The sequence below is a fragment of the Meles meles genome, chromosome 10 (genome assembly GCF_922984935.1).
Source record: "Meles meles chromosome 10, mMelMel3.1 paternal haplotype, whole genome shotgun sequence".
NCBI lineage: Eukaryota > Metazoa > Chordata > Mammalia > Carnivora > Mustelidae > Meles > Meles meles.
The window spans coordinates 63,087,049-63,112,442 of NC_060075.1; the positions used below are offsets into that span (position 1 = coordinate 63,087,049).

Consider the following 25,394-nt stretch of genomic DNA (forward strand, 5'->3'; position numbering starts at 1 on the left):
CACGAATAGGCTGAGACAATTGATGTTTATTTTTCTGCCCCAGTTTTTTGTTAAATATTTATTCATTTATTTGAGAGAGAGAGTTAGCATGGGGGGGTTGGGTAGGGTGGAGGAGCAGAGGAAGAGGGAGATGGAGAGAGAGAATCTCAAGCAGACTCCCCACTGAGCATGGAGCCCTACAAAGGGATGGATTCCAGAACCCTGAGATGCTGACCTGAGCCAAAATCAAGAGTCGGTCTCTTAACTGAGCCACCCAGGTGCCCTTCTGTCCATTTTATTAGGACTTAATATGCTTAAATAAAAGATGTACACTAAAAAATCTCTGGGTTTTCATCCTGCTCATCTTAAATTTTCTTCCATAATTAGGCCTGAAGATGAAAATCGTCTGCCCAACCCCACCAAAAAGTTATATTTCACTTTTGTTCTATATCTATAATTGGGTGCCTTCTTTGCATGTAAAAGGGGACTACACACAAGTTATACGCAGTGCAAAGTTTTTTTTTTTCCCAGAATGAGTTAATACACTTTTGGAAACAGGTTTAAAATTCTTTAATTGCAATTTCTCTTTCAAAAAAAGTTATAAACTGTTTTTTTTTTAAAGATTTATTTATTTGAGAGAGAGTGAGTGAGCAAGAGAGAGCACTACCAGGTTGGAAGGGCAGAGGGAGGTGGAGAAGCAACCTCCCCACTGAACAGGGGTCCCAATGCGGAACTCAGTCCCAGGACCCTGGGATTATGACCTGAAAGCAGACACTTAATGGACTGAACCACCCAGGCACGCAATTATAAACTATTTTCAGAAGGACTTCTTTTGGGCATCCCCTGTGTTTATCATCATGCCTCATCCAAGCCTCAGTCCTCCAAATCCGTAAGTGGAATTGTGGCCTGAATCCTGGAACCCACCAGGACATTGGGACTACTTTCTGTTGACTAGAGTTTTCTTTTCCCTAAGGTACTAGCTCTGAGTGCAAAGTCCCAAGTGATGGCTAAGGGGACTCAAGAACTGAGACTGCCCAATAAGAACTAGGAAAGTGAGGTTTCATTTAATGGCATAGAATGCTGCAGAAACAGTTGTGGGGTTTTTTTGTTTTGTTTTAAATTTGTTTTGTTTTGTTTGTTTGTTTGTTAAGGCAGGCACCTGCTTCCTCTGCTGAGGCAACCACACATACAAAAATAACTTCAAAAGAAAGACCACCCACCCCGCCCTCCCCACCCACGCCCCCCCCCCCCCCAGCCTCGGGAGTCATGTGACCATGTGTGGCAGGATCCTGAGTTACTGGGTTACTATTGGACAACTTGAAAGAACACTGGAATCACCAGCAAATACAAAATGGGTAACCGTAGGTGTCTGGAAGTCTCAGTGTCCTCCCCTCCACTTACAACTGTCATAGAGGCAGAGGAGGAGAGCTACCAGTGTTGGAACGTTAATCTGCACTCCCTCCTTCCATCCTTCATCACCGAGACCTGAGGTGACAGGGGCAACTTCTGAGAAGCATGTGCACCTTTGGAGGCAAACCAGCACCCTCAATAATCTGGTTAAAAATCCGTCTATAGGTGTAATCAAGGGCACTGCCCCTTCAAACAGAACCCCGCAAGGCTGGTTTTATTGGAGGTCCATCTGAACAATTTCCAGGATGATCAAGTAGTCTTAAAGCATTTGCTAAAATAGTGAGACGCGAGGGGCCATGCTATAACCCGTGAGCTTGTCCCCTGGACGCGACCGCTGTTGAGATACAAGGCGGTGGAGGCACAGCCGCATAGCGCCAGACGCGGCCTCCATCTAGGGAGGGGAAGTGGGCGTGGCTTCCCGCCGCGAGGGCGGGGCTTCGGAGGGAGACGTCGCTATTCGTGGGAAGGACTGCTGCGCCCCAGAGCGAGAACGCGCAGCGACTCTGAAGAGTTAGCAAGAACCCGCTGAGGGAGTCCTGTGATAGGTCTGAGGTGTCCCCATCCTGCCTGCGCCCACGGCCCCGGGCTCTGCGACACTTTGGACCCCACGCGCGGCAGCAGCGATGCTTGGCGGACTCTGGGCGCTGGCGCTGCTACTCTTGTCCCCCGGGCAAGGTCGGCAAGGTAGGGCACCGGCGGAGGGGAGCCCTGGGACGACACTCCGGCCTTAGGGAGAAGGGGGCTGACGCGTCTCTGCGCATTTTTATGGCCGCATCTGCTATTTGTCCCTCGCCGCCCTCCGCCGTCCCCTACCGCAATCTTTGAAAGGTCAGCTTGCACCCTTCAGCTCTCCGTTTTTTTCCTGCGTTCAGGAGGTTTTCGCCTCCTCCTCTCCCGCTCTGAGACCCTTAGTACTGTTACTGTTCCTCTGGTTGTTTCCTGCTGATAGCCTGGTCTTTGGGTCCCCTTAGTTTACTGTAAGAAACTTTTACTGCGTCTGCCAGGCATCCTAGCGGAAAGTGAATCCATATTATTCGAAAAAAGTTCAGTTCCAAACGGCGCGATTTCTGCCCCAGTCCCACCCCACCGCTGGAAATAAGTAATTGGGGAACATTTATCCCATACAATTTATCCCATACAATCCCATTTATCCCAACAATAAGTCAGTAAGTTGGGGCGTCTGAGTGGTTCAGTTGGTTGCGCTACTGCCTTCCGCTCGCGTCATGATCCTGGAGTCCTGGAATCGAGTCCAGCATCGGGCTCCCAGCTCCGGAGGGAGTGTGCTTCTCCCTCTGACCTTCTCACCTCTCATTCTCTCTCTCACTGTCTTTCGCTCAAATAAATAGTTAAAATCTTAATAAAAAAAAATAAGTCAGTAAGTTAAGTTTTGTGTATGACTTTTTAGTTTATCTGTTAGAATCCCTCTTCCTGCTGTAAGAGATCTCTACGAAAATATAGCGCCACTCCCTCCTCTTTAATCCATGACAAAGAAAACCGTTCAGAATTCAGTGAAGTTAAAACATTTATTAGGTCTTCCTTATTGTTTTTTGTGTATATATAGATAAAAGTATTAAGTGAAGGGTAACTTATTCTTTTAAATTTCCTTATACTTTTCAGAACTAAATCTGATCTGTGCACAACTTCGAAAAAAGTTATGTGCAACATTTATAATTGCTTAGGGTATGATTTTGTCATCTCATCTTGTTAATCTCAGTATTTTACTAAGTTAAATTTGCTCTGTAAAAAGGGGAGGGGGAAGAGCAAGCAATCTTTCCCTCATGAAAGATTTTTAAAATAATATTAAACCCCAATTTATTATTTCCTGAAATGATACCTTTTTTTTTTTTTTAAGATTTTTATTTATTTGTCAAAGAGATAGAGCACAAGCAGAGGGAGCTAAAGGCAGAGGGAGAAGCAGGCTGCCTGCTGAGCAAAGAGCCCAAGGCAGAACTCTCTCCCAGGATCCTGGGATCATGACCTGAGCCAAAGACAGACAGTTAACCAACTGTGCCACTCAGGTGTCCCTCCTGAAATGATACCTTAAAAAGGTATCATTCGTCTATACCTTCTTTGGTTTGCTTACAGATGTACTAGATCTTCCTGAAGAACTGTTCTTGAAGAACAGTTAAACATACATGTAATAACATTTAATATGCCTGTATTATGGTTAGATAAAATATTTCCAGAAAAATGACCAGTATTTATAAAGAGAATCTGTTTCAGTGTTGACTATAGATCACAGAACCCCTTCTTGCCTCCATGTAATCTCTCTACTGAAGGCAAATATTAACACTTACTAGGTTTTAACTCATATCTTGGTAATGTTGGTAATTTTTTAATCTTTAATTAGAGTCGAGATAGGAGAGAGGAAGTAAATATGAGTTCTTTTTTTTCAAACAGCATTATTGAAATATAGCTCATATACCATATAAGTCACTCACTCACAGTGTGCGATAGTTATTGTTGTGTACAGTGATCTGGGTTTTAGCATATTCACAGATATGTGCAGCCACTATCATCAGTTTTAGAACATTTTTATCACTTTGAAATACTGTACTCTAGGTTTCGATCCCCTATTCCTTCCGTTACCCCCTCGTCTTTCCAACTGTAAGCCATCTCTGACCTACATTGTTCTATGGATTTGCCTATTCTGTGTATTTTATGTAAATGGGATCATATACTATGTTGTCTTTTGTGACTGGCTTTTTTCATCTAGCATCATGTTTTCAGGATTCATTCATGTTGTACCATATTTAGTCCTTCATCTCTTTTTGTGGTGGAATAGTTTTCCATTCTGTGTTTACATTCATCAGTTGATTTTGTATGTACATTCATCAGTTGATGAACATTTGGGGTTTTTCCACCTTTGGGCCATTATAAATAATACTACTTTGAACATCCTGGTCCAGGTTTTTGTGTGGACACATGATTTCATTTCTCTTAGGCATATATGTAACTAGAGGTAGAATTACTGAATCAGGGAATAATTCTGTTTAGCCTTTTGAGGAACAGCCAGATTGTTTTCCATAATGACTGTGCTGTTCTGTCATCCCATAGAAGTGTACGAAGGTTCTAATTCATCCACATTCTTTTCAACATTGAGATTTTGATGTTAGCCATCCTGTTATGTATGAAATGATATTTCTTTGTGGTTTGACTTGCATTTCCCTGGTGGCTAATGATGGCAAGTGCTTTTCATGTTCTTATTGGACATTAGTATATCTTCTGTGAAGAAATATTACTCTGATACTTCAACAGTTTTTTTTAATTGGGTTGAGTTATATGAGTTATTTTTGTTGAGTTGCATGAGTTATGTATGTATTATAGATACAATTCTCTTACCAGATACATGATTTGCAATTTTTTTTTCCCATTCTGTGAGTTGTCTTTTCACTTTCTTAATAATGTGTTTTGAATCATGGAAGTTTTAATTTTAATGAAATCCAATTTATCTATCTTTTTTTGTTGTTGTTGCTTGTGCTTTATTGTCATATCTTGGCATTTGTTGCCAAATCTAAAGACATGAAGATTTACTGCAGTTTTTTTTTTTAACCCCAGTTTTTTTTTTTAAGAGTTTTATAGTTTTTGCTCTTGTATTTTGGTCTTTGATACAGCATAAGGGTCCAAGTTTATTCTTTTGCATGTGAATATCCAGTTTTCCCAGCACCATCTGTTGAAAAGACTGTCCTTTCCCCATTAAATGACTTTGGCACCTATGCCGAAAATCAGTTGAAAACTAGACAGAAATGTGGGTTTATTTCTGGACTCTCAATTTTATTCATTGATCTGTGTTTATCCGTATATCAACACTATGCTGTTTTGATTGCAGGTGCTTTGTAGTATATTATGAAATGGAAAATATGATTCCTCCTATTTAGCTTATCTTTTTCAAGATTGGTTTAGCTATTCTGTGTACCTTGAAATTCCATATGAATTTCGAATTAGTTTGCCTATTTTTACAAAAGAGTCCCTTGATATTCTGATAGGGATTTGATGAATCTTCGTGTTAATTTGGGAAGGATTGCAATCTGAACAACATTAAATCTTCTGATCTATGAATAAGGATGTATTTCCATTTACGTAGATCTCCAGTTTCTTTCAGCAATATTGTGCGATGTTTAGAGTGTAAGTTTGGACTTCTTTTGTTAAATTTATCCCTAAGTATTTTGTTCTTTTGAGGCTATGTAGGTGGAATGGATTTTTAAATTTTCATTTTCAGTCTATTCACTGTATATGTATAAGAGTATAATTAAATTTTTTATCTTGATTTTGCATCCTAAAACCTTGTTAAATGTGTTCATTATAACTTTTGTGTGTGTGGATTTCTTAGGGATTTTTACATAAAAAATCATGTCATCTGTGACTAGAGATAGTTTTACTTCTTCTTTTCCAATCTGGATACCTTTTATTTATTTATCTTGCCTAGTTGTCCTAGTTAGAACCTGAAATACCATGTGGAATAAAATCAGGGAGAGTGGGCATTCCTAATCTTGAGAGAAAGCACCCAGTCTTACTTCATCAAGTATGATGTAAACTGGAGGGTTTTTTTTATATGTTAGTTTTTTGTTTTTGTTTGTTTGTTTGTTTGTTTGGGTGTGTGTGTGTGTGTAGATTCTCTTTATCAGGTTGAGTAAGTTCTATTCTATTGCTAGTTTGTTGGGTATATATATCAAAAAGGGTGGTTAGATATTATTTTTCTGTGTCTTTTGAAAGTACTTGAGAATTTTTATTTTTTTATTCTATCAATATTAGTATATTATGTTGATTCATTTTTGGAACTTAAATCAATCTTACATACCTGGTTTAAATCCCACTTGGTCGGGGCGCCTGGGTGGCTCAGTGGGTTAAAGCCTCTGCCTTCGGCTTGGGTCATGATCCCAGGGTCCTGGGATTGAGCCCAGCATCTGGCTCTCTGCTCAGCAGGGAGCCTACTTCCTCCTCTCTCTCTCCCTGCCTCTCTGCCTACTTGTGATCTCTGTCTGAAAATAAATAAATAAATAATCTTTAAGGGGCGCCTGGGTGGCTCAGTGGGTTAAGCCTCTGCCTTCAGCTCAGGGTCATGATCTCAGGGTCCTGGGATCAAGCCCCACATCAGGCTCTCTGCACAGCAGGGAGCCTGCTTCCCCCTCTCTCTCTGCCTGCCTCTGCCTACTTGTGATCTCTCTCCCTCTCTGTCACATAAATAAATAAAATATTTTTAAAAAATCCCATTTGGTCATGGTTTATAATTCTTTGTCTAATTTCTGGATTCATGTTGCTAGTATTTTGCTGAGGATGTTTGCATCAATATTCAAAAGATGTGTTGGGGGCACTTAGGTGGCTCAGTGGGTTAAAGCCTCTACCTTTGGCTCAGGTCATGATCCCAAGGTCCTGGAATGGAGCCCTGCATCGGGCTCTCTGCTCAGCGAGGAGCTGCTTCCTCCTCTGTCTCTGCCTGCCTCTCTGTCTACTTGTGATCTTTCTGTCGAATAAATAAATGGAAAATAAAAAAAAAAAAAAGATGTATTGGTCTGCAGTCTTCTTTTCTTGTGATATCTTTTTTCTGGTTTTGTTTCAGTAATACTGGGTTCATAGAATGAGTCTGGAAATATTCCACCCTTTTATAATATTTGTGCTTGTGAAGAATTGGTATTATTATTTAAATGTTTGGTACAATACAGCATTGATGCCATCTGAATCTGGCCTTTTTTTTTATGGGTGTGGTTTTTTTTAACTCAATATTTTTGCATGATGTATCTATTTGGATTGCTTATTTCTACTTGAGTCAGTTTTGTCATGTCTTTTTAGGAATTTGTCAATCTTATTTAACTTATCTAGTTTATTATAATAATATTCCTTTTTAAAAATATTTATTTATTCTAGAGGGAGAGAGTGCACAGGATATTGGACAGGGGAGAGAGAGAGAGAGAGGGAGAGAGTCTTAAGCAGATTCCATGCTGAGCACAAATCCCCATGCAGGGCTCAAACTCATGACCCTGAGATCACGATCTGAGCCAAAACCAAAAGTCCAACACTTAAACTGCCGTGCCACCCAGGTGCCCCTGTAATAATATTCCTTAATAAAATCTTTAGTGGTGTCTCCTGTTTCATTTCGGATTCTGGCAATTGAGTCTTCTCTCTTTATTCCCAGTCTCTTTAGAGATCTGCCAATTCTGTTGATTTTATCCAAAGAAACAGCTTTTGGTTTCATTGATCTAGAATAGAAAAACTATTCTCAATTTTATTAATTTACTCTCTAATCTTTAAAATTTCTTTTCTTCTGCTTCCTTAAGATACAATCTGCTTTTCTTTTCTCCATTGTTAAGGCACAAGGTTAGCTTATATTACATTGGGATCTTACTCTTGTCTAATGTAGGCATATATAGCTACAAGTTTTCTACTAATTTAGCAGCATCTCATAGATTTTGGTATATTGTATCTTTGTTTTAATCTTTTCAATGTATTTTCTCATTTCCTTACTAATTTCTTTTTTGACCCATCAATTGTCTAGGTTAATTTCCACATATTTATAAGCTCTTTAAATTTATTTCTGCTGTTGATTTATAATTTCATTCCATTGTGGTCAGAGAACACAGTTTTCATGATTTCTATCTTCTTTGAATTGATTGAGGTTTATCTTGTGGTTTAGTTTACTGTCTATCCTGAAGAATGTTTGTATACTTCAGAGGAACTTCTATTTGCTGTTGTTGGCAGGTGTGGTCTGTAGATGCCTGTTAGGTTAAGTTGGTTTATAGTATTGTTCTAGCTCTATTTCTTTGTTGACCTTCTGCCCATTTTTCTATTCATATTGAAAGTGGAGTATTGTGGAGTGCCTGGGTGGCTTAGTCATTTAAGCATCCAGCTCTTGATTTCTGCTCAGGTCATGATCCCAGGGTTGTGAGATGGAGCTCTGTCAGGCTCCATGCTCAGTGTGGAGTCTGCTTGTCCCTCTCCCTCTGCTCTTCTCCCTCCCACCCCCACTCTCTCTCTCTCAAATAAATAAATAAAATCTTAAAAAAAAAAAAAGTGGAGTATTGAAGTCCCCAACTATGAGATTGAAGTAGGTATTTTTTCCCTTCAGTGTGTGTGTGTATTCATAACTGAGTATCTCCCTCATGGACTGAACCTATCATCATTACAAAATGCCCCTCCTTATCTCTAGTAACATTTTTGAAGATTTTTTTGGTCTGATATTAATATAGACAATCCTGTTTTCTTGTGGTTGCTGCTTGCATGTTATTTTTCCATACTTATACTTTCAGTCTATTTGTATTCTTCACAAGACGCAGTTTTGCCTCTTGTTATATGAAGGAGGGCAAAGTAAAGAGATAAAGCAAACTAGTCACTCTATCAGACATTGCTTTTTAGTCTTCTGTGTTGTTGCAGAACTCATAGTCTTATTTTGAATATCAGAAGACTTAGGGAAGCTATACAAATTTTAAAAAATCACAAATATTTAAAATTACCATAGAGCAATACACCAAAGGTTTTATGATTATAAACTCAAGAATAATGAAGTAGCTGTCTTCAGGCATTAAGCATATTCAAAACAGTGATTTATCTACTTTCCTAACATATTTGTTTGTCTACCAGTTATGAATCTTAAGGAATCTTGGCCATTGTGTTAAAACTAGAAAACAATCTAGTACAGATCATTTTATATCTACAAACAAAAGCAGAAAACCATTTTCATATTGTATCATTATGTACCTATTATTTATAACTTGGCAAATTCTCCCAAAGTATTTGAAATCCAGGTATTACAGTTTCTATTATATACTCTCTAACTTATTTGAATCCTCTTGGAAAGACAGAATAAATAGAAATGTCAATTTTAATGTATATTTTATATGTACTTTTGTTATGAGGGAAAAGTTATATTGGTAGTTTGCTAGAAAGCTTAGCACATCATACATGTCATAAAATTGATTAATGAGTGAGCTCTAATTGTAGAGCTCTTCTTTTAGTATTTGAGGTGCTAAGTCCCCAAATTTCCAAATGGGAGCCCAAACCAAGGATGGGATAGGATGGGAATTATAAGGATGTAATTCTCACTTAGTTAACTGTATGTTGCATTCTAGAGTTAAGGTTATAATGAGGTTTTTAAGAGCGTGGCTTGTTTATTGATAATAGATTTTAAAATTTCCTGCAGAGACCTTTAACATTTTTAAAAAGACAAGTAGATTTTTTGGGAAAAAAATGAAATGAACAATACAAAATATGGGTTATTATTAATTATATGAGTTAAGAATTTACTTCTAAAATAAATACTAAATAAAAATAAATAAATTTTAAAATTTTTCTCTGTAAATATTATAGTTCTTTAGTAATGTTTGATATGGGGAACAAAGGCAAAAGAAAGAATTAAATTTCCTTATTGCCTAGAGCCCACTGACAAGTCCTTAAGATAGGCAGAGTGATTTCCTTTAAAAACTCAACTGCCTCAATGTTAATACTTTGCTAAGGACAAAAGGCAATTTTACATTAATATTAACCCAATCTCCAGGATCCTTTAAGTCTCCTTTAACATAAAAAAAAAAAAAAATTCCTTTGAAAATTTCCTTTGTCTCTAACCCCCCAAGATAAATGTTAGCAGTTATCCCCTAACCGTATGGCCCACGATAAACATGAGACACTTTTGGGGTCTTATGACTAAGGTTTTACTAGACAGTAATAAATGACCATTTCCTAACAATAGCTATCCCCCTCAAGGTCCTAGAAACCTTGCCTCCAAAATTCATTATAGACCTTCACTATCCCTAACCCCTTCCCAACTTAAAAGTATATAATTGGTCACAACCTCAGTGCAGCTGTTTCTGCCCATGGTTCCTGTCACCATGCATTAATAAATCAACCTTTTTACACCAAAGACATCTCAAGAATTCTTTTTTGAATGTTTGCTCTAAACCCCAACATTCCCGCACACTGTTGCTGTTAGGCTGTGATTGCCAGTACATTTACTACATCTTTAGCTTTGATTTAGAAAACAATTATTCGAAGTGCAAAGTCAGAGGAAATGTGAGCACTACAGAAACATTAAAGAAGGAGAAATACTCTTCAGAATCAAGTTAGAGTTAGTGACTTTTTTCCCAAGACAAAATTCTTACAGGAAAGAGATCAGTGAAAATGTTTCAATAATTCATGCAAACCTCACTAGGAATCTCTTTTTAAATATTTTGCTTAGTTTCTAACCAGGTACAATGTTGTGGTACTGATAGGATCTTAGAGTTGTTTCAAAATTAAACGAAATGAAGCATGTCTCCTGAGTTCTAGCCATACACATTTTATGAAATATTTATCTGATGTTGACAGTTTGAGATCATCAAAGTCAATAGTATTTTTTGGATTATACTTTTCTGGGGATGTGGAAAACTGGTGGAGCAAGAGGTAAAGGGAGGAGAAACCTTTTGTGTTCATTCCTAAATTTTTTTACTATGAAAATTTCTTTGGGAAGATCTTTTGTCTTGGAGAAAAGTACATTTTGTACAATTCAATTACTATCTCTGCCAACAACAAAAAGCAAAAAAAAAAATTAAGTTTTTATAAGCTACATTTATGAGATTGACTTATAAATTAATATCTCTAGTTTTCTAAGTTAGGTGATTTTTATTTAAAAACACTTCTATAACTTAAAATTATGTAGTAAATTTTGAGAGTTTTTGTTCAGTTAGATAATTTTTTCCCACAGTGAGGTACTTTAGTAATGATTGAATTTTTCTTTCACATTTCTATTTTATAGATATTATCTGTACTATAGTAGTTTCCTTCAACATACTTAATAGCTAATATTTGGAGATTTTATACCTACTGTATCAACAAGAAACTCTAGTATTCAAATAAGGACAGTTCTTCCTATCATTTGAGAGTATAGGAACTTCAAACAAGAGTTATAATTCTAGTTATATTTCTAGGATATATTTCCAGGATTACTACCTCTGTGTCTCTCTTCTTGCTGGGAGAGGAGCTTTATGTTCTGCCTCTGTGGATTTGACAGAAAAAGTATCCTCCAGGCCAAGTGCTGCTCAGAAAATGGCTTCCCTAAAAAAAAACCTACAGAGTCTCCCTTTCTCCAGGGTCTTTTCTTGTTTCTACTTCAAAACTGTTCCCCTACACTCCTTTCCTTTTCCTGTGCCTCGTAATAAAAAGGGACTTCAATACTTTATCTTACAAAAAAAGGAAAAGGAAAAAACCTGAAAACTATATTCTTTCCTGTACTCAAGAATGCAGGAAACTTCAGTAGGAGGGCATTTTGCAAAAATTAGTTTGGCCTTAAAAGCTTAATTCAGTGCCTTCCAGGACTTGGCAGAGATGGGTTGTGGGGGGCATATGGCTACTGGGGAGGGATGTGTGTCATGAAGGGTCAATAATGGCATACAGATCTGGAGGGCCACTCTCAAGAGGCATCTTTGCGGGTCTGTGACTTCAGATGATAAGAAACAAATCCCAATGGGGCGCCTGGGTGGCTCAGTGGGTTAAGCCGCTGCCTTCGGCTTAGGTCATGATCTCAGGGTCCTGGGATCGAGTCCCGCATCAGGCTCTCTGCTCAGCAGGGAGCCTGCTTCCTCCCCTCTCTCTCTGCCTGCCTCTCTATCTACTTGTGATCTCTCTCTGTCAAATAAATAAATAAATCTTAAAAAAAAAAAGAAACAAATCCCAACTCAACAGTGAGCAGCAGTATTGCTTGTCCAAATCAAAAGAAAATAAAGTTCTTGAAATTTAAGTACCTCAAAAATACATTCTGTAGTTTATTGATTGGTTTATTGCATTTATGGAAAATGCAAGTCATCTTTGACTTACTAAGAGATCCTGACATTTCATATGGCCATTATGTGCAGTTGTAGGTTATTTGCTTAATTTGGGAAGAGAATCAATTTTAACTGAGGAATAAACTGTGTTAATGAGGAAAACACATACGTAAGACACTGTCTTTCCATCCTAGCTCAGGAGTGCTCTCCTGGGGGACACCGGTTTCTTCAGAGTCCTTACAGAAGTGTGCATTTTGACTCAATGCACCTGCAGCATTCTCCCTCTCAAGACCTGATATGTGACCATTCCCTCTCTCCCGGATGGTATCGGTTTCTCATCTTTGACAGACCTGCTGAGATGCCAACCAAATGTGTTGAGGTATTTCAACTCACTAAGAACTATATGTGTGTTTTCTTATGTATTTTTTCACATGAGGATTGAATCTTGTTAAAACCAATTTATTTTTCTCTCTGAAATATGATTTTACTTTTGTGTCAAGATTGAGTTAATCCAAAGGAATATTGTGCCATGTTCCCTGTTGTAATAATAATAGTAATAGCTAATGCTATGCTCATGCAGTCCACCAAGGGTTTTTACCTACACTATCTTATGTAGTTTTTACAACCCTAGAATATAGTCTGTCATCCTTATTTCCTTCATAGAACACAGGACACAAAGATTCTTAAGTGAAAACACCCCTGCTAGAGTACCCAGTCGAACAGCCACATTTTGATGACAGGCCACCAGTCTCCAGGGCTCCTGTACTTACCTCTAAGTAACTTGCAAACAGTAAAATACTGTGTTGTCTAAGTGCTTCAAGTTCTTGTCAGTCTTCAATAGAAGGCTCCTTCTATGCGAAGGCTCTTCATTCTCCTTATTGTTACTCACATTTTGTGAATTATGCAGAAGCAGGAATTATTTTCCCCTTCAAACGTAATGTAAAAAAAACTCAGGGAAGATATCCAAATTTTAACAGTATTTAAGTTGTGACACTGTGGCCATCTTATTCTTTCCTTTTTGTTTATTTGCTTGTCATTTTTGTGACATTTTGTTTGTAATAAACTAAAAAAATCAGAATTCAGAAGTAAAATTTGAGGAAATTACAGGAAATTCATTACATCCTTAAATATTTGTGGTTTTTTTCTTTGGCTGAACTAATTATAATTGTATCTAGAACCTCACACAAGTGTAAAAGTGCACTGATTTCACTGGGTCTGTGCCCCAGGGAGAAGTGTTCTCTGCCCCCACTCTCTCATTCCCTACTTGATTCAAAGCTTTAGAGGACCCACCTGGAGAATCCATAGGACTTTTTCTTTTTTTTTTTAACTCTAGAGGATAATACAAGTCTGTGTAAATAAAAATATTTATGATGATTAAAGTAATTCATGTACATTATACAAAACTTAGAAAATGAAGGACTATTAATAGAATAACATTCATTCATCATATACCTACACAGTCATAATACCACAAAAACATTTTGCTATCATTCCCTCTTTTTATATTGTTCTGTAAGGTTCATGCTACATGTCCAATTGCATAACATGCTTTTTTCAGATAGTTACAGCATTAGCATTTTCCTATGCTATTGAAAATTCTTTAATATTAATTTTGAAAATAATATTTTATCATATGCATATACTGTATTTATATAAACCATTGCCATGTATGAGCCTTTGGGCTCTTGCTATAATAAGTAATTCTGCAATTAGTAAACATGCATATAAATCACTTTTATATTTTAGTGTATTTATTAAGATTATTTTATAATTAAAATTAGCAAAGGTTAATGTTTTTTTGAAGTTTTTTATAAATATAATTGTTTTTTTAAAAATATGCTAATCTCGGGGCACCTGGGTGGCTCAGTGGGGTTAAAGCTTCTGCCTTCAGCTCAGGTCATGATCGCAGAGTCCTGGGATCGAGCCCCGCGTTGGGCTCTCTGCTCAGCAGGGAGTGCGGGGAGCCTGCTTCCCTTTCTTTCTCTCTGCCTGCCTCTCTGTCTACTTGTGATCTCTGCCTGTCAAATAAAAAAAATTAAAAAAAAAAACATTTAAAAAAATATGTTAATCTCTCATTTTAGGAGCAGTAGGTAAAAATACCTTTTTTAATACTGGATACTTTCATGTATTCATTAGACATCTGTATTTCTTCTGTGCATTATGTGTTTGTGTCTTATACCCATCTATGATCTTACAGTTTTTAAGTGGATAATATTATATAATTAAGATAAAATAAGAAATATAATAATGTGACAATAAATAATGTACTAAATATAATGTTATTAAATAGTTCTTATTTCTGTTTTTTTTTTTTTAAGATTTTATTTATTTATTTGACAGACAGAGATCACAAGGAGGCAGAGAGGCAGGTGGTGGTGGGGGAGGGCGAGGAGCAGGCTCTCTGCTGAGCAGAGAGCTCGATGCGGGGCTCAATACCAGGACCCTGAGATCATGACCTGAGCCGAAGGTAGAGGCTTAACCCACTGAGCCACCCAGGTGCCCCCAATTCTTATTAACTCTTATTTGTCTTATATTTTTAAAATTATTATTTAAACATAACTATCAATCTTTCCCTTTATGATTTCCATTGCTTTTAAGCATAGAAATCATCATAATATTGAGTATTATAATCTGGATAACAATCTGAAAAAAAAAACTGAGTCATTGCTATGTAGAAATTATGTGATGTACATAATTATGTTTATACCTTACCATAGCACATACTACAATTCACCTAGAACAAAAAGGAAGGATGTTGGGTATCTTGCCTGAGGTCATGCTTTTAGCTAGTGCTTGCATGGGTCCTTCCTAAATCATATGTAGTTTCTTATTTTTCCTGGGTTAGTTTCCTATTTAATTCCGTTTTCCAACTGGAAATGATTTTGATAATTGGCTTTAAGGGAGACTTTTCTTTTCCAAATTGCCAACCAATTGTTTCATCACTGGATTTGAACAGTCCTTTCCTTTCCCCTCATTTTTTATGCCTCCTGAACTATACGGTAACTTCTTTTTTTTTTTCTAAGATTTTATTTATTTATTTGACAGACAAAGATCACAAGTAGGCAGAGAGGCAGGCAGAGAGGAAGAGGGGAAAGGAGGCTCCCTGCTGAGCAGAGAGCCTGATGTGGGGGCTTAATCCCAGGACCCTGAAATCATGACCTGAGCCAAAGGCAGAGGCTTAACCCCCTGAGGCACCCAGGCACCCCACATTAACTTCTTTTTAAAAAATTCTTTATATAAGTTCAATTTAGTTAACATATACTGTATTATTAGTTTCAAGCATAGAATTTAGTGATTCATCAGTTCCATATAACTCTCAGGGCTCATTATATCAAGTGGCTTTCTTAATGCCCATTACCCAATTACCCCATACTCCCCGCCCCCAATAATTTTTAGAAGAAATTTCCAAAGTGAGTTTATCTTTTTGCTCTATATTAAGATGACTTCAGATTCTCTTATCTTAAAATGTATCACTATGGTGGTAAGTTATCTGATACTGAATTTCTCTTACTTACATTACAAAGGTAATATAGAATAAATTTAAATGGAACAAGATTATATTAGTTATGAACAATTAACCTTAAATTTAGTATTCTTTAAATTTAGTAGCTATGTAAAGTTCCTGTTACAATACGGGTACAAGTTACTAGAGTTTTTAAATAATAGTTTATTATTTTAAAGGTTGTTTAGAAGAAAATGCAAAGTTAACTTCTGTGTAAAAATAAATTGGATTTTCAACTTTTGTTTTCTCTGTTGCAAAAGGTGAATCACTGTGGAACACAGGCCCCCATCTGGCTGTCTCTGAGAGATTCAGAGACACTGCCTTCACCTGGAGAGATCAAGCAACTGACAGCTTGTGCCACGTGGCAGTTTTCATTTAGTGCTACAAAAGACTGCTGCTTTTTTCAAATCCCAGTGTCTGTAAGAAACTGTGGAAACTTTTTTGTGTACTTACTACAGCCCACTCAGGGATGTATGGGATATTGTGCCCAAGGTAAGAAACTATGAGTGATATCCATGAGCTGTTAATCACAGAACTGTTTGTGTTGGTGTTTTGGGGCCATTCTCTGGATGGGTTTTGTTGAAATAATACAGATCTCAGGAAGAGTCTTGGTCTGCCACTGTTTGTAGAGTGAAGCTACATTTCTGGTTTAAATTAGTCAAACCTGTTTAGGATTCTTTCCTCCCTTTGAACATGATGATTGAATGTGTTAAAAATTCATTGGTTTCCTCATGCCCCTTCACTCTTTTCAATTAAGAGATGAAGAATGGGGCACCTGGGTGGCTCAGTGGGTTAAGGCCTCTGCCTTCGGCTCAGGTCATGATCTCAGGGTCCTAGGATCGAGCCCCACATCGGGCTCTCTGCTCAGCGGGGAGCCTGCTTCCCTTCCTCTCTCTCTGCCTGCCTCTCTGCCTACTTGTGATCTCTGTCAAATAAATAATATCTTTAAAAAAAAAAGAGAGATGAAGAATGGTGAGTAAAAGAGATCATGAAAATGTGTTTGATATTATTTCATCTTTCATTCATTAATATGGATTGAATGTTTATCCTTTGCCAGGAATTGTTTAGGACCTAGGGTTATAGTAATGAACAAGACAAATGGGTTATCTTACCTCATGGAACTCATATTCTAGTGGAGTGCGTCAGACAACATACATAAATGAACTGAATATGACCCAAAGAATAAAATAAATATCCAAGAGTCCCTACTATATCAAGGCATGATTAGAGAAATAAATTGGTGGAGGAAAGGAGACAAAGTTTTCTTAAGGACAAATGCAAATATGTGTAGCTACTATCCCACCTATAAGGTGTAGTCTAATTCCTTTTGTTTTGGTTGTGGGCTGTACTTAGTGACTTGCTTCCAAATAATAGTATATAGGAAGGAAAATACAGTGATTTCATAGTGGAGAAATCTAGTAGATACTATATTAATCAAGTGACCAAGATTAATATCACTAGTGATAATGTATGTTGATGTTGGACTCCTACTAATAATATGCAATAAGATGCTCTTCTCCTTTGCGGTGTTCTTCCCTAAAAGCAATAACCCTGGTATAATCATGAGAAAATTCATGTAAATCCAAAGCCAGAAGCATTCTACAAAATACCTGAACAATACTTTTCCAAAGTGTCAAAATCATGAGAAGCCATGAAAGAGTGCAAAAACTGTCACAGATTGGAAAGGACTAAGGAAACATGAGGAATAATGCAATATGATGATAGCCTGGATTTAATACCAAAACAGAAAAGAATGCTGCTGGAAAACTAGTAAAATCCAAATGGAGTTTTTAGTTTATTTAAGAATAGATTCCTAAGGTTAGTTTCTGAGTTTTAATAAATGTATGTATGTGATATACATATATACATTTATTTGTAATATATGAACATTAGTTGAAGGGGTATTATTACGGGTAAAGATCCATATTATTTTTGTAATTTTTATGTTAGTCTAAAATTAACTTTAAATAAAATGTTTTATCACAATCTAAAAATAAAACAAAAAATAAAATTAGTTTTGAAAGCAGTGTGTGTATAAATTAGAGAAAATAGCAATTGACTGGCACAGGGATGCTGTCTTACAAAGAATGCCTGAAGAAGGTTTTTTTCAATAGATGATGAACTTGAGCTGAGCTCTGAATGCGGGGAATAAGTCAGCCATGGAAATATATGGGGAAAGAGCATTCCAGGTGTAAAAAACAACAAATGCCAGTGTCCTTAGATAGACATGAAGATGGCCATTTAAAGGAACTGAAGAAGGAACAATTTGACAGGACGACTGAGTAGATGAGACTTTAGAGATGAAGTCAGAAAAGTAGGAAGGGAACAGAATCTGTAGGAATCTGTAGGGTCTGTAGACCATGGTAAGAACTTAGATTTAGTCGTAACTGCTCTATAAAACCTTATGGGATTTAAAGTAGGCGAATATGGTCTAAGGATTTTATTTAAAGGGTCCTATTCCTGCAGTAAGACTCCATTTAGGAAGCTTTGGAAAGACGATGGTGGCTCTAAGGTTGCAGGGGGGGAAGGAAATGGTTTATACTGTGTGACAGAGGAAAGAGGTTATTGAGTTGAGATGTCTTTTGGAAGCAGAGCTCATACACTGGGTATGGGAGAAGATGGACAGAAAGGAACCAAGGTCAAAGCCTAGGTCATTTTCTTGAGCAGTGGAAATGGGAAAGTAAGACATCAGTTGGGAGAGAAAAGGAAAGTTGTACTTTGGCCTGTTCCGTAAGAGGGAACATGAGATACAGAGACTTAAAATGTACACCAGGTTCATGAGCCTGCCACTGACACAGTGTTGACTAAGGATACTGGGGAATAGGGGCGCTTGTGGGTAGCTCTCATAATACACCATCATGGATCTCACAATAGATCATCGAACTTACTGAGTTTTTGTTTGTTTGTTTCATTCTCTCTGTACTCAATTATGATTGTGAACATTTTGAAGACCATGTACCCTTTACATCAGGGTCTCAAAACCTTGTGTCATTCACAAAGTAAGGATTCAACAAATGAATGTTTAATAGAAGTTGTTTGTTTTTTTTTCTTTTAAGATTTCATCCACTCATTTGAGAGAGATGGGGAGAGAGAGAGAGAATGAACAGTGAGGAGGAGCAGAGGGAGAGAGAAAGAGAAGTAGACTCCCTGATTAACCAAAAGCTCCATTCAAGGCTTGATCCCAGGACCCTGAGATTGTGACCCAAACCGAAGGCAGATGCTCAAATAACTGAGCCACGCAGGTGCCCTTAGAAGTGTTTTATAGAACTAGTGACCCAACTCCTCAGAAAGGAGGAGCTTAAAATAGAAAGAAACTACATAATCATGATTTTTTTTTTTTTTTTTTTTTTTGCTTGGGCTGCGTAGATAAGAATGGAACCACTAATTGAGGGATTTATTCTTGGGGTAGAAGGAGTGTGCTGATATGTGACCAGATTATGGGAGGAAACCAACTTCCCCCTATGTTATCTGGACTCCTTCATATGTCCTTGATTGAAAATGCTGGGAGATACTGTTGTAGATCAGCCTTCTTAAACTAGGCAAACACTTGATTCAGCAAACAATAAAAATTGTATGAGTAACACCTACGAATATTTCATCCTGAGGTTCTTCGACTCTCCAGATTAAAATAAAAATAAACAAACAAAAACGAATAACAGATCTGGCAAAACAATGGCAGAGTATATATGTGGAATCACAAATTGCAATAAATGATGTGAATGAGAAGATTAAAAGTTGCTGTAGCTAAGAACACCAGAGGTGAGGGAGGGTGAAATTTATGAGATGCTGAGAAAGGCTCTACTGAGAGCAGGGCATTGACATTGAGAGTTTGAGGGTAGACAGTCCTGGGACAGATAAAGAGTGTGGGGAAGAACCTCCCAGAGAGCAAGGGCAGCAAGTGAACAGCCTTAAGGCTATGAGTGTGGTGCTGCTCCCACACTGCATCATCCCCTGAGTGAAGCAGCACAGGGATGTTGGATCACAGAGAGTGAGGGAGAGCCTAACAAGACATGGATTTGGGAAGGCAGTAATGCCTGATACTTAGGGAGCTCTTCATTTTATTCTCTGTGCTATGAGAGGTCTTTGGAGAATTATCCTGAGAGCATGAGCCAGTAAATCTTCATTACACAGCTGCTGGCCAGCTAAACCTGGCAGAAAGCAGTACGTTCACTGAGGAAGGACAGCATCTGCTCAGCTAATAGAGCTAGTGTTATTCATTGGGAAGGAGAAAATCCAGAGAGATGCACCCGTTTCAATGAGTGGCCAAGTTGAGAGATTTTGGAAAATGTCTTTTAAGTATTTTTCAATATTTGTGTCATTAAAAATAGTTAATTTTTATAAAATTTCAAATAATATTGCCAAGTATTTGTGAAAAATTGTGTAGGTGTTTCAATGGGAAAAAAAAACCCAATAATATGCCTACATTATTTTAAGAAATATTGATTACTGTTAAAAATGAAAACAAAACTTTCATACCAGAGAATATCATAAAATAAAAACAATCAAGTCATCAGAAATACTATTTACATTGAATTTATAAACAAAATACATGAAATTTGCATTTTTATAACATACCCTTAAAACTTAAAAAAAAATTCCTGTAGATGCCATTTCCACCCATTCAATTTTTCAAGCTTGAATATTGGAGAATTACATCTCTTATTCTCCATATTCAAGTCCTGCTGCTGGTTTTAATTAAAGAGAATTTTGGGGAGAAGATTGTTATTTTTTACTCATTGTGTGTTAAGTTATTAATCAGATGAACACATGAATGATCCTCTCTGATGTGCCAATTAAAAAAAAAGCTTACCTTAAAATACTATTTAGACTAGAATATTTAGACTTCATGGATAGCAAACAAAAATGAGTCACTTAGTCTGCGTTGTGTCTCTTTTTCTTGCTTACCAAGAATCTGAAGCAGATGTTCCTAGTTGATGGTGGTTTGGCCATGTTATAATGTCAGGCTGAGGACTCTGTGAGTCTCTAGGCTTTTGCTTTTCCTTCACAGTGAGGGGATGAAGGTCCAGTTTCAGCCTTTATGTGCATTTTAGACAAGATAAAATGGGAAGCCGTAAGGGTGGAAAGAGGGCATGTGCTAACTGAAACACTTCCCTTTAAAGAGTTGATTTGTATATGTGCTGCCGAAGCAAGCACTAAAGAGTTGATTTGGAAGAAGTCTTATGACAGCTACTTTATAAAGGGCATTTTTTTTTTTAAAGATTTTATTTATTTATTTATTTGACAGAGAGAGATCACAAGTAGACAGAGAGGCAGGCAGAGAGAGAGAGAGAAGCAGGCTCCCTGCTGAGCAGAGAGCCCGATGCGGACTCGATCTCAGGACCCTGAGATCATGACCCGAGCCGAAGGCAGCGGCTTAACCCACTGAGCCACCCAGGCGCCCATGACAGCTACTTTAGAAGAACTCTTTGGCTTATCTCTGTTTTCAAGGGGCAGTTTGTGAAACGTACTTTTTTACTCAGACAAACTTCTGCTCCCAGCTAATGGGCAATTGAATAGGCAACAATCAGTCAGTCATATTTAGTTTAAAAAGTGAAAACAAAAATTAATGAAAGCAAAAATTAAAGAAAAATATTTCACTTTAATAATATATTCTCATGACTGTGTTTTGTTTTTTAGAACCTGTATATAATTTTCACACAATTTATCTGCACTTTCTAGAAGCCAAATAAGAAACGTTAATTCAAGATTATACTTATCAATACCATGCAAACAAAAAGACTTATATATAATTATTAAGAATTCATTGGGGGATTGGTGATTCAATCAGTCTAACGTCTGCCTTTGGCTCGGGTCATGATCCCAGGGTCCTGCTCAGCAGGGAGTCTGCTTCTCCCTCTGCCTGCCACTACCCCTGCTTGTGCTCTCTCTCTCTGACAAATAAATAAATAAAATTAAAAAGAAATATGTAGGGTCTAAACACCCCAATTGAAAGTCAGAAATTTTCAGATGGGATAATAAAAACAACCTACTACAGGCTCCCCAGAAGAACCCATTTTAAATATAAAGATGAGGTTGAAGATATAAGGATAGAAAAAGTATACTTAAGTGCCACAAATCACAAGAAATCTAGAGTAGTAATGTTAATATTAGAAAAGTAAATTATTGAGCAAAAGATATTACCTAGAATAACAAGGGTCATTTCCTAAAGAAGAAGGGTCAATTGAACAAGACAAAAGAATTCTAAAGATTTATGTATCTAATAATGGAATTCAAACTACATGAAGCAAAACTTACAGAACTTCAACAAGAAATAGACAAATCTATAGTTCATGTTGGAGATTAGCACCCATCAGTTGATAATTGAGCACATAGAAACAAAAAAATGGAGGAGACTAGAAAACTCTATCAACCAACTTAATCTAAAGGACATTTAGAGAAGATTCCACAAATGATTGAGTAGCCCACATTCTTTACAATGCACAGGAAGCATTATCAAGATAGATTACATTCTAGACCCTAAAGTAAGGAAATTAGAATATTAGGAAAAGTTTGATGTTAGTAAAAAAAAAAAAAAAAACCCACTAAATATACAGTTAAAACAAAGTTTACAAATAAAAAAACCCTCAGCTTATAGTTAAGATTTATTTATCTTAGAGAAAGACAGTGAGAGAGGGAACACAAGCAGGGGAAGTGGGAGAGGGCTCCCATGGGAGCCCCATGTGGGGCTCGATCCCAGGACCCTGGGATCATGACTTTAGCCAAAGGCAGATACTTAACAACTGAGCCACCCAGGCAACCATCAGTTCATAGTTAAGAAATTAGAAGCAGCAGCACAAATGAGACCCAAATTATGCAGGAAGGAAATAATGACCAGAGTGAAAATCAATGAAATAATACACAAAACAAAAAACTTAAGATAATCAAAAGCTAGTTCTTTGAGAAATTCTATAAAATTAATAATTCTCTAGCCAATTCAATCAGTACAAAATGATAAGACAGAAATTTCCAATATCAGGATAAGAGAGATAATACAAGTACAGACTCTATGAATATTAAAAGAATAAAGAAGAATTACGAATAACTTCCAGTATATTTGACAACTTAAATGAAGTAGACAAATTTGTTGAAATGCAAAGATAACTAGAGCTCACTCAAAAAAGATCATTTCAATGGCCCTATATTTATTTTATTTTATTTTTTTAAGATTTTATTTATTTATTTGACAGACAGAGATCACAAGTAGGCAGAGAGGCAGGCAGAGAGAGAGGAGGAAGCAGGCTTTCCACAGAACAGAGAGCCCGATGCGGGGCTCGATCCCAGGACTCTGGGATCATGACCTGAGCTGAAGGCAGTGGCTTTAACCCACTGAGCCACCCAGGTGCTCCAATGGCCCTATATTTATTAAACAAATTATATTTCTAGTTAAAATCTATCCCATAGACAAATGAAAAACCCTGGCCCAGATGGTTTGGGAATTCTTCCTAATAATAAAGGAGGAAATAATACTAATTTTACACAACTTTTCCAGAAAAATGAGTAGTAGGAACTACAAGACTTCTCTACGGCCCACATTACTCTGACACTATGAGTAGACACACATTACAAGAAAACTATGAAACAATATCACTCATGAATATAAATACAGATGATATCGTCTGTTTAGAAAACATCCAATGGAATCTACAAAAAACTACTAGAGCTAGCAAACAGAGATACTGAATAAAAAGATAAACATATAAAAGTTATATGTATTTCTTTATATACCAGCAAAAATTTCATCTAAAAATACCAATTATAGTACTAAGTATATGGAATACTTAGGAATAAATATGGAGAAAGATGTATAAGACCTATTAAGTAAGAACAGTAAAACTTTGCTAAGAGAAATTGGGAAACTTAAAATAATGGAGAGATAAACCATGTTTATGGAACAATGATTCAATGTTAAGAAATCAGTTCTTGGGGCACCTGGGTAGCTCAGTGGGTTAAAGCCTCTGCCTTCAGCTCAGGTCATGATCTCAGGATCCTGGGATCGAGCCCCACATTGGGCTCTTTGCTCAGCAGGGAGCCTGCTTCCTCCTCTCTCTCTTTCTCTCTCTCTCTGCCTGCCTCTCTGCCTACTTGTGATCTCTGCCTGTCAAATAAATAAATAAAATCTTTAAAAAAAAAGAGAAATCAGTTCTTCTTGGAATTATTTATAGCTCTAAAACAATCCCGATCAATGTCTCAGCAAGCTTTTTTGTGGACATTGAAAAATTAATCCTAAAATTTTTAAAGAAATACAAGATATCAATATCCACAACTACAGTGATAAGGAAAAGAACTGGACAATTTATGCTAACTTTTAGACATATTCTAAAGTTACAGTAATCTACAGAGTATTATATTTGCATCAAGATAGACAAATAGATGGATGGAAAAGTATAGAGTCTAGAAATAAATCAACACAGTTGATTTATAGAGTCTTTATAGAGTCTAGAAATAAATCAACACAGTTAACTGATTTCAACACAGGAACACAGTCAGTTCTTAAGGACAAGTTTCAACAAATTGGGTTTCTATATACAAATAAAATGATCAAAATGCAAATAAAAAATAACTCACAATGAATATTAGTTTGAGTTGCAAGTAACAGAAAACAAGTAAAAAGAGTGTTTAAGAATGATGAACTGTAACAATTTTAGGATCTGTCATTGAATCCAAGAAAGAGTTAAATAAGAAGGCCTCAGAAGGTATGGACAATAGAACAGCTCCCATGATGCTGGCAGTAAGAGTCTGTAGACATTCCTGTAGAGCTTCATCAGTGACTTGACCCAGCTTTCAACTCCTGTCTCTAGGTTCAAATTCTAAATTCTTCCAAGAAGCAATATGATGAGCCTATCTTTGTTCAGGTAGTTACCCTTGTCCCAATTAACTGAGTTTGGCATTGAGAATTATTATATAGTTGTAGTTATAGTTATTACCATGATAGCTGCTGACTCATTTCTGTAATCCTACACATGGTTAGAGGGGAGGCAAGTTACATGGAAGCAGTTCAAACCACCTCTCATATAAATTTATGGAAATTGTAGTTTTGTTATTTAATAATGTAGACTAAAATTTAGAAAAGAAGATACGAAAGCTGTGGTTGTTTTAAAATATGATTATAAATTATCTCCATTTAATTTCATCTTGAAAAGGGAAAAATTATTATTAAAAAAGAGAACTATTAAGTCTAGGTCTGTATTAAAACATACTTCTCCAAAGAATAGTCTTTTCAGATATTTATGTATTTATATCTTTATGCTCAACTGAATAAGGATACAAATTTGAAACTTTTTCAGCTATTTCTGATGCAAAATTACACCCATGTCATCCTGATGAAATTGAAATTGGAGGTCTCTGTGTTCGTAAGTACCATATTTTTAAATAATTATTTATAAACTAACAATTTCAGTGGGTTTTTATGTTCTGTAACTTACTTTAGATGTTAATTATACTATTTGAGAGAGAGAGCTAGTGAGAGAGAGAGAGCACACACCAGAGCAGGGGTGTGGGATAGAGGGAGACAGGGAAGCAGACTCCTTGCTAAGCAAGGAGCTCAGTGTGGGACTCCATCCCAGGACCCTGGGATCATGACCTGAACCGAAGGCAGATGCTTAACTGACTGAGCCACCCAGGTGCCTGAAGTCAAAACACCTTAGATCCCAAAATTTCATTTTGCAAATGACCAGAGATAGAAACTGCATAGTCTTCCTAAATTCCTAGAGAAAACTTCAAACATTTTTAACATCAGAAAAAAAGAAAAGACTAAGACTATTTTTTAACACTTGATATAT

General features: G+C 36.9%; 1 protein-coding gene across 1 annotated transcript in view; it reads left to right on the forward strand.

The window, feature by feature from the left end:
- Positions 1-1,948: 1,948 nt before the first annotated feature.
- The window catches only part of VWDE (von Willebrand factor D and EGF domains), a 70,454-nt gene continuing 47,008 nt past the window's right edge, over positions 1,949-25,394 (forward strand). Inside the window, exons 1-4 of the mRNA XM_046020902.1 lie at positions 1,949-2,073; positions 12,308-12,492; positions 15,876-16,107; positions 24,900-24,965. Of these exons, the coding sequence (XP_045876858.1) occupies positions 2,013-2,073; positions 12,308-12,492; positions 15,876-16,107; positions 24,900-24,965 (544 nt within the window). The 5' untranslated portion in view covers positions 1,949-2,012. The remainder of the gene's footprint in view (positions 2,074-12,307; positions 12,493-15,875; positions 16,108-24,899; positions 24,966-25,394) is intronic.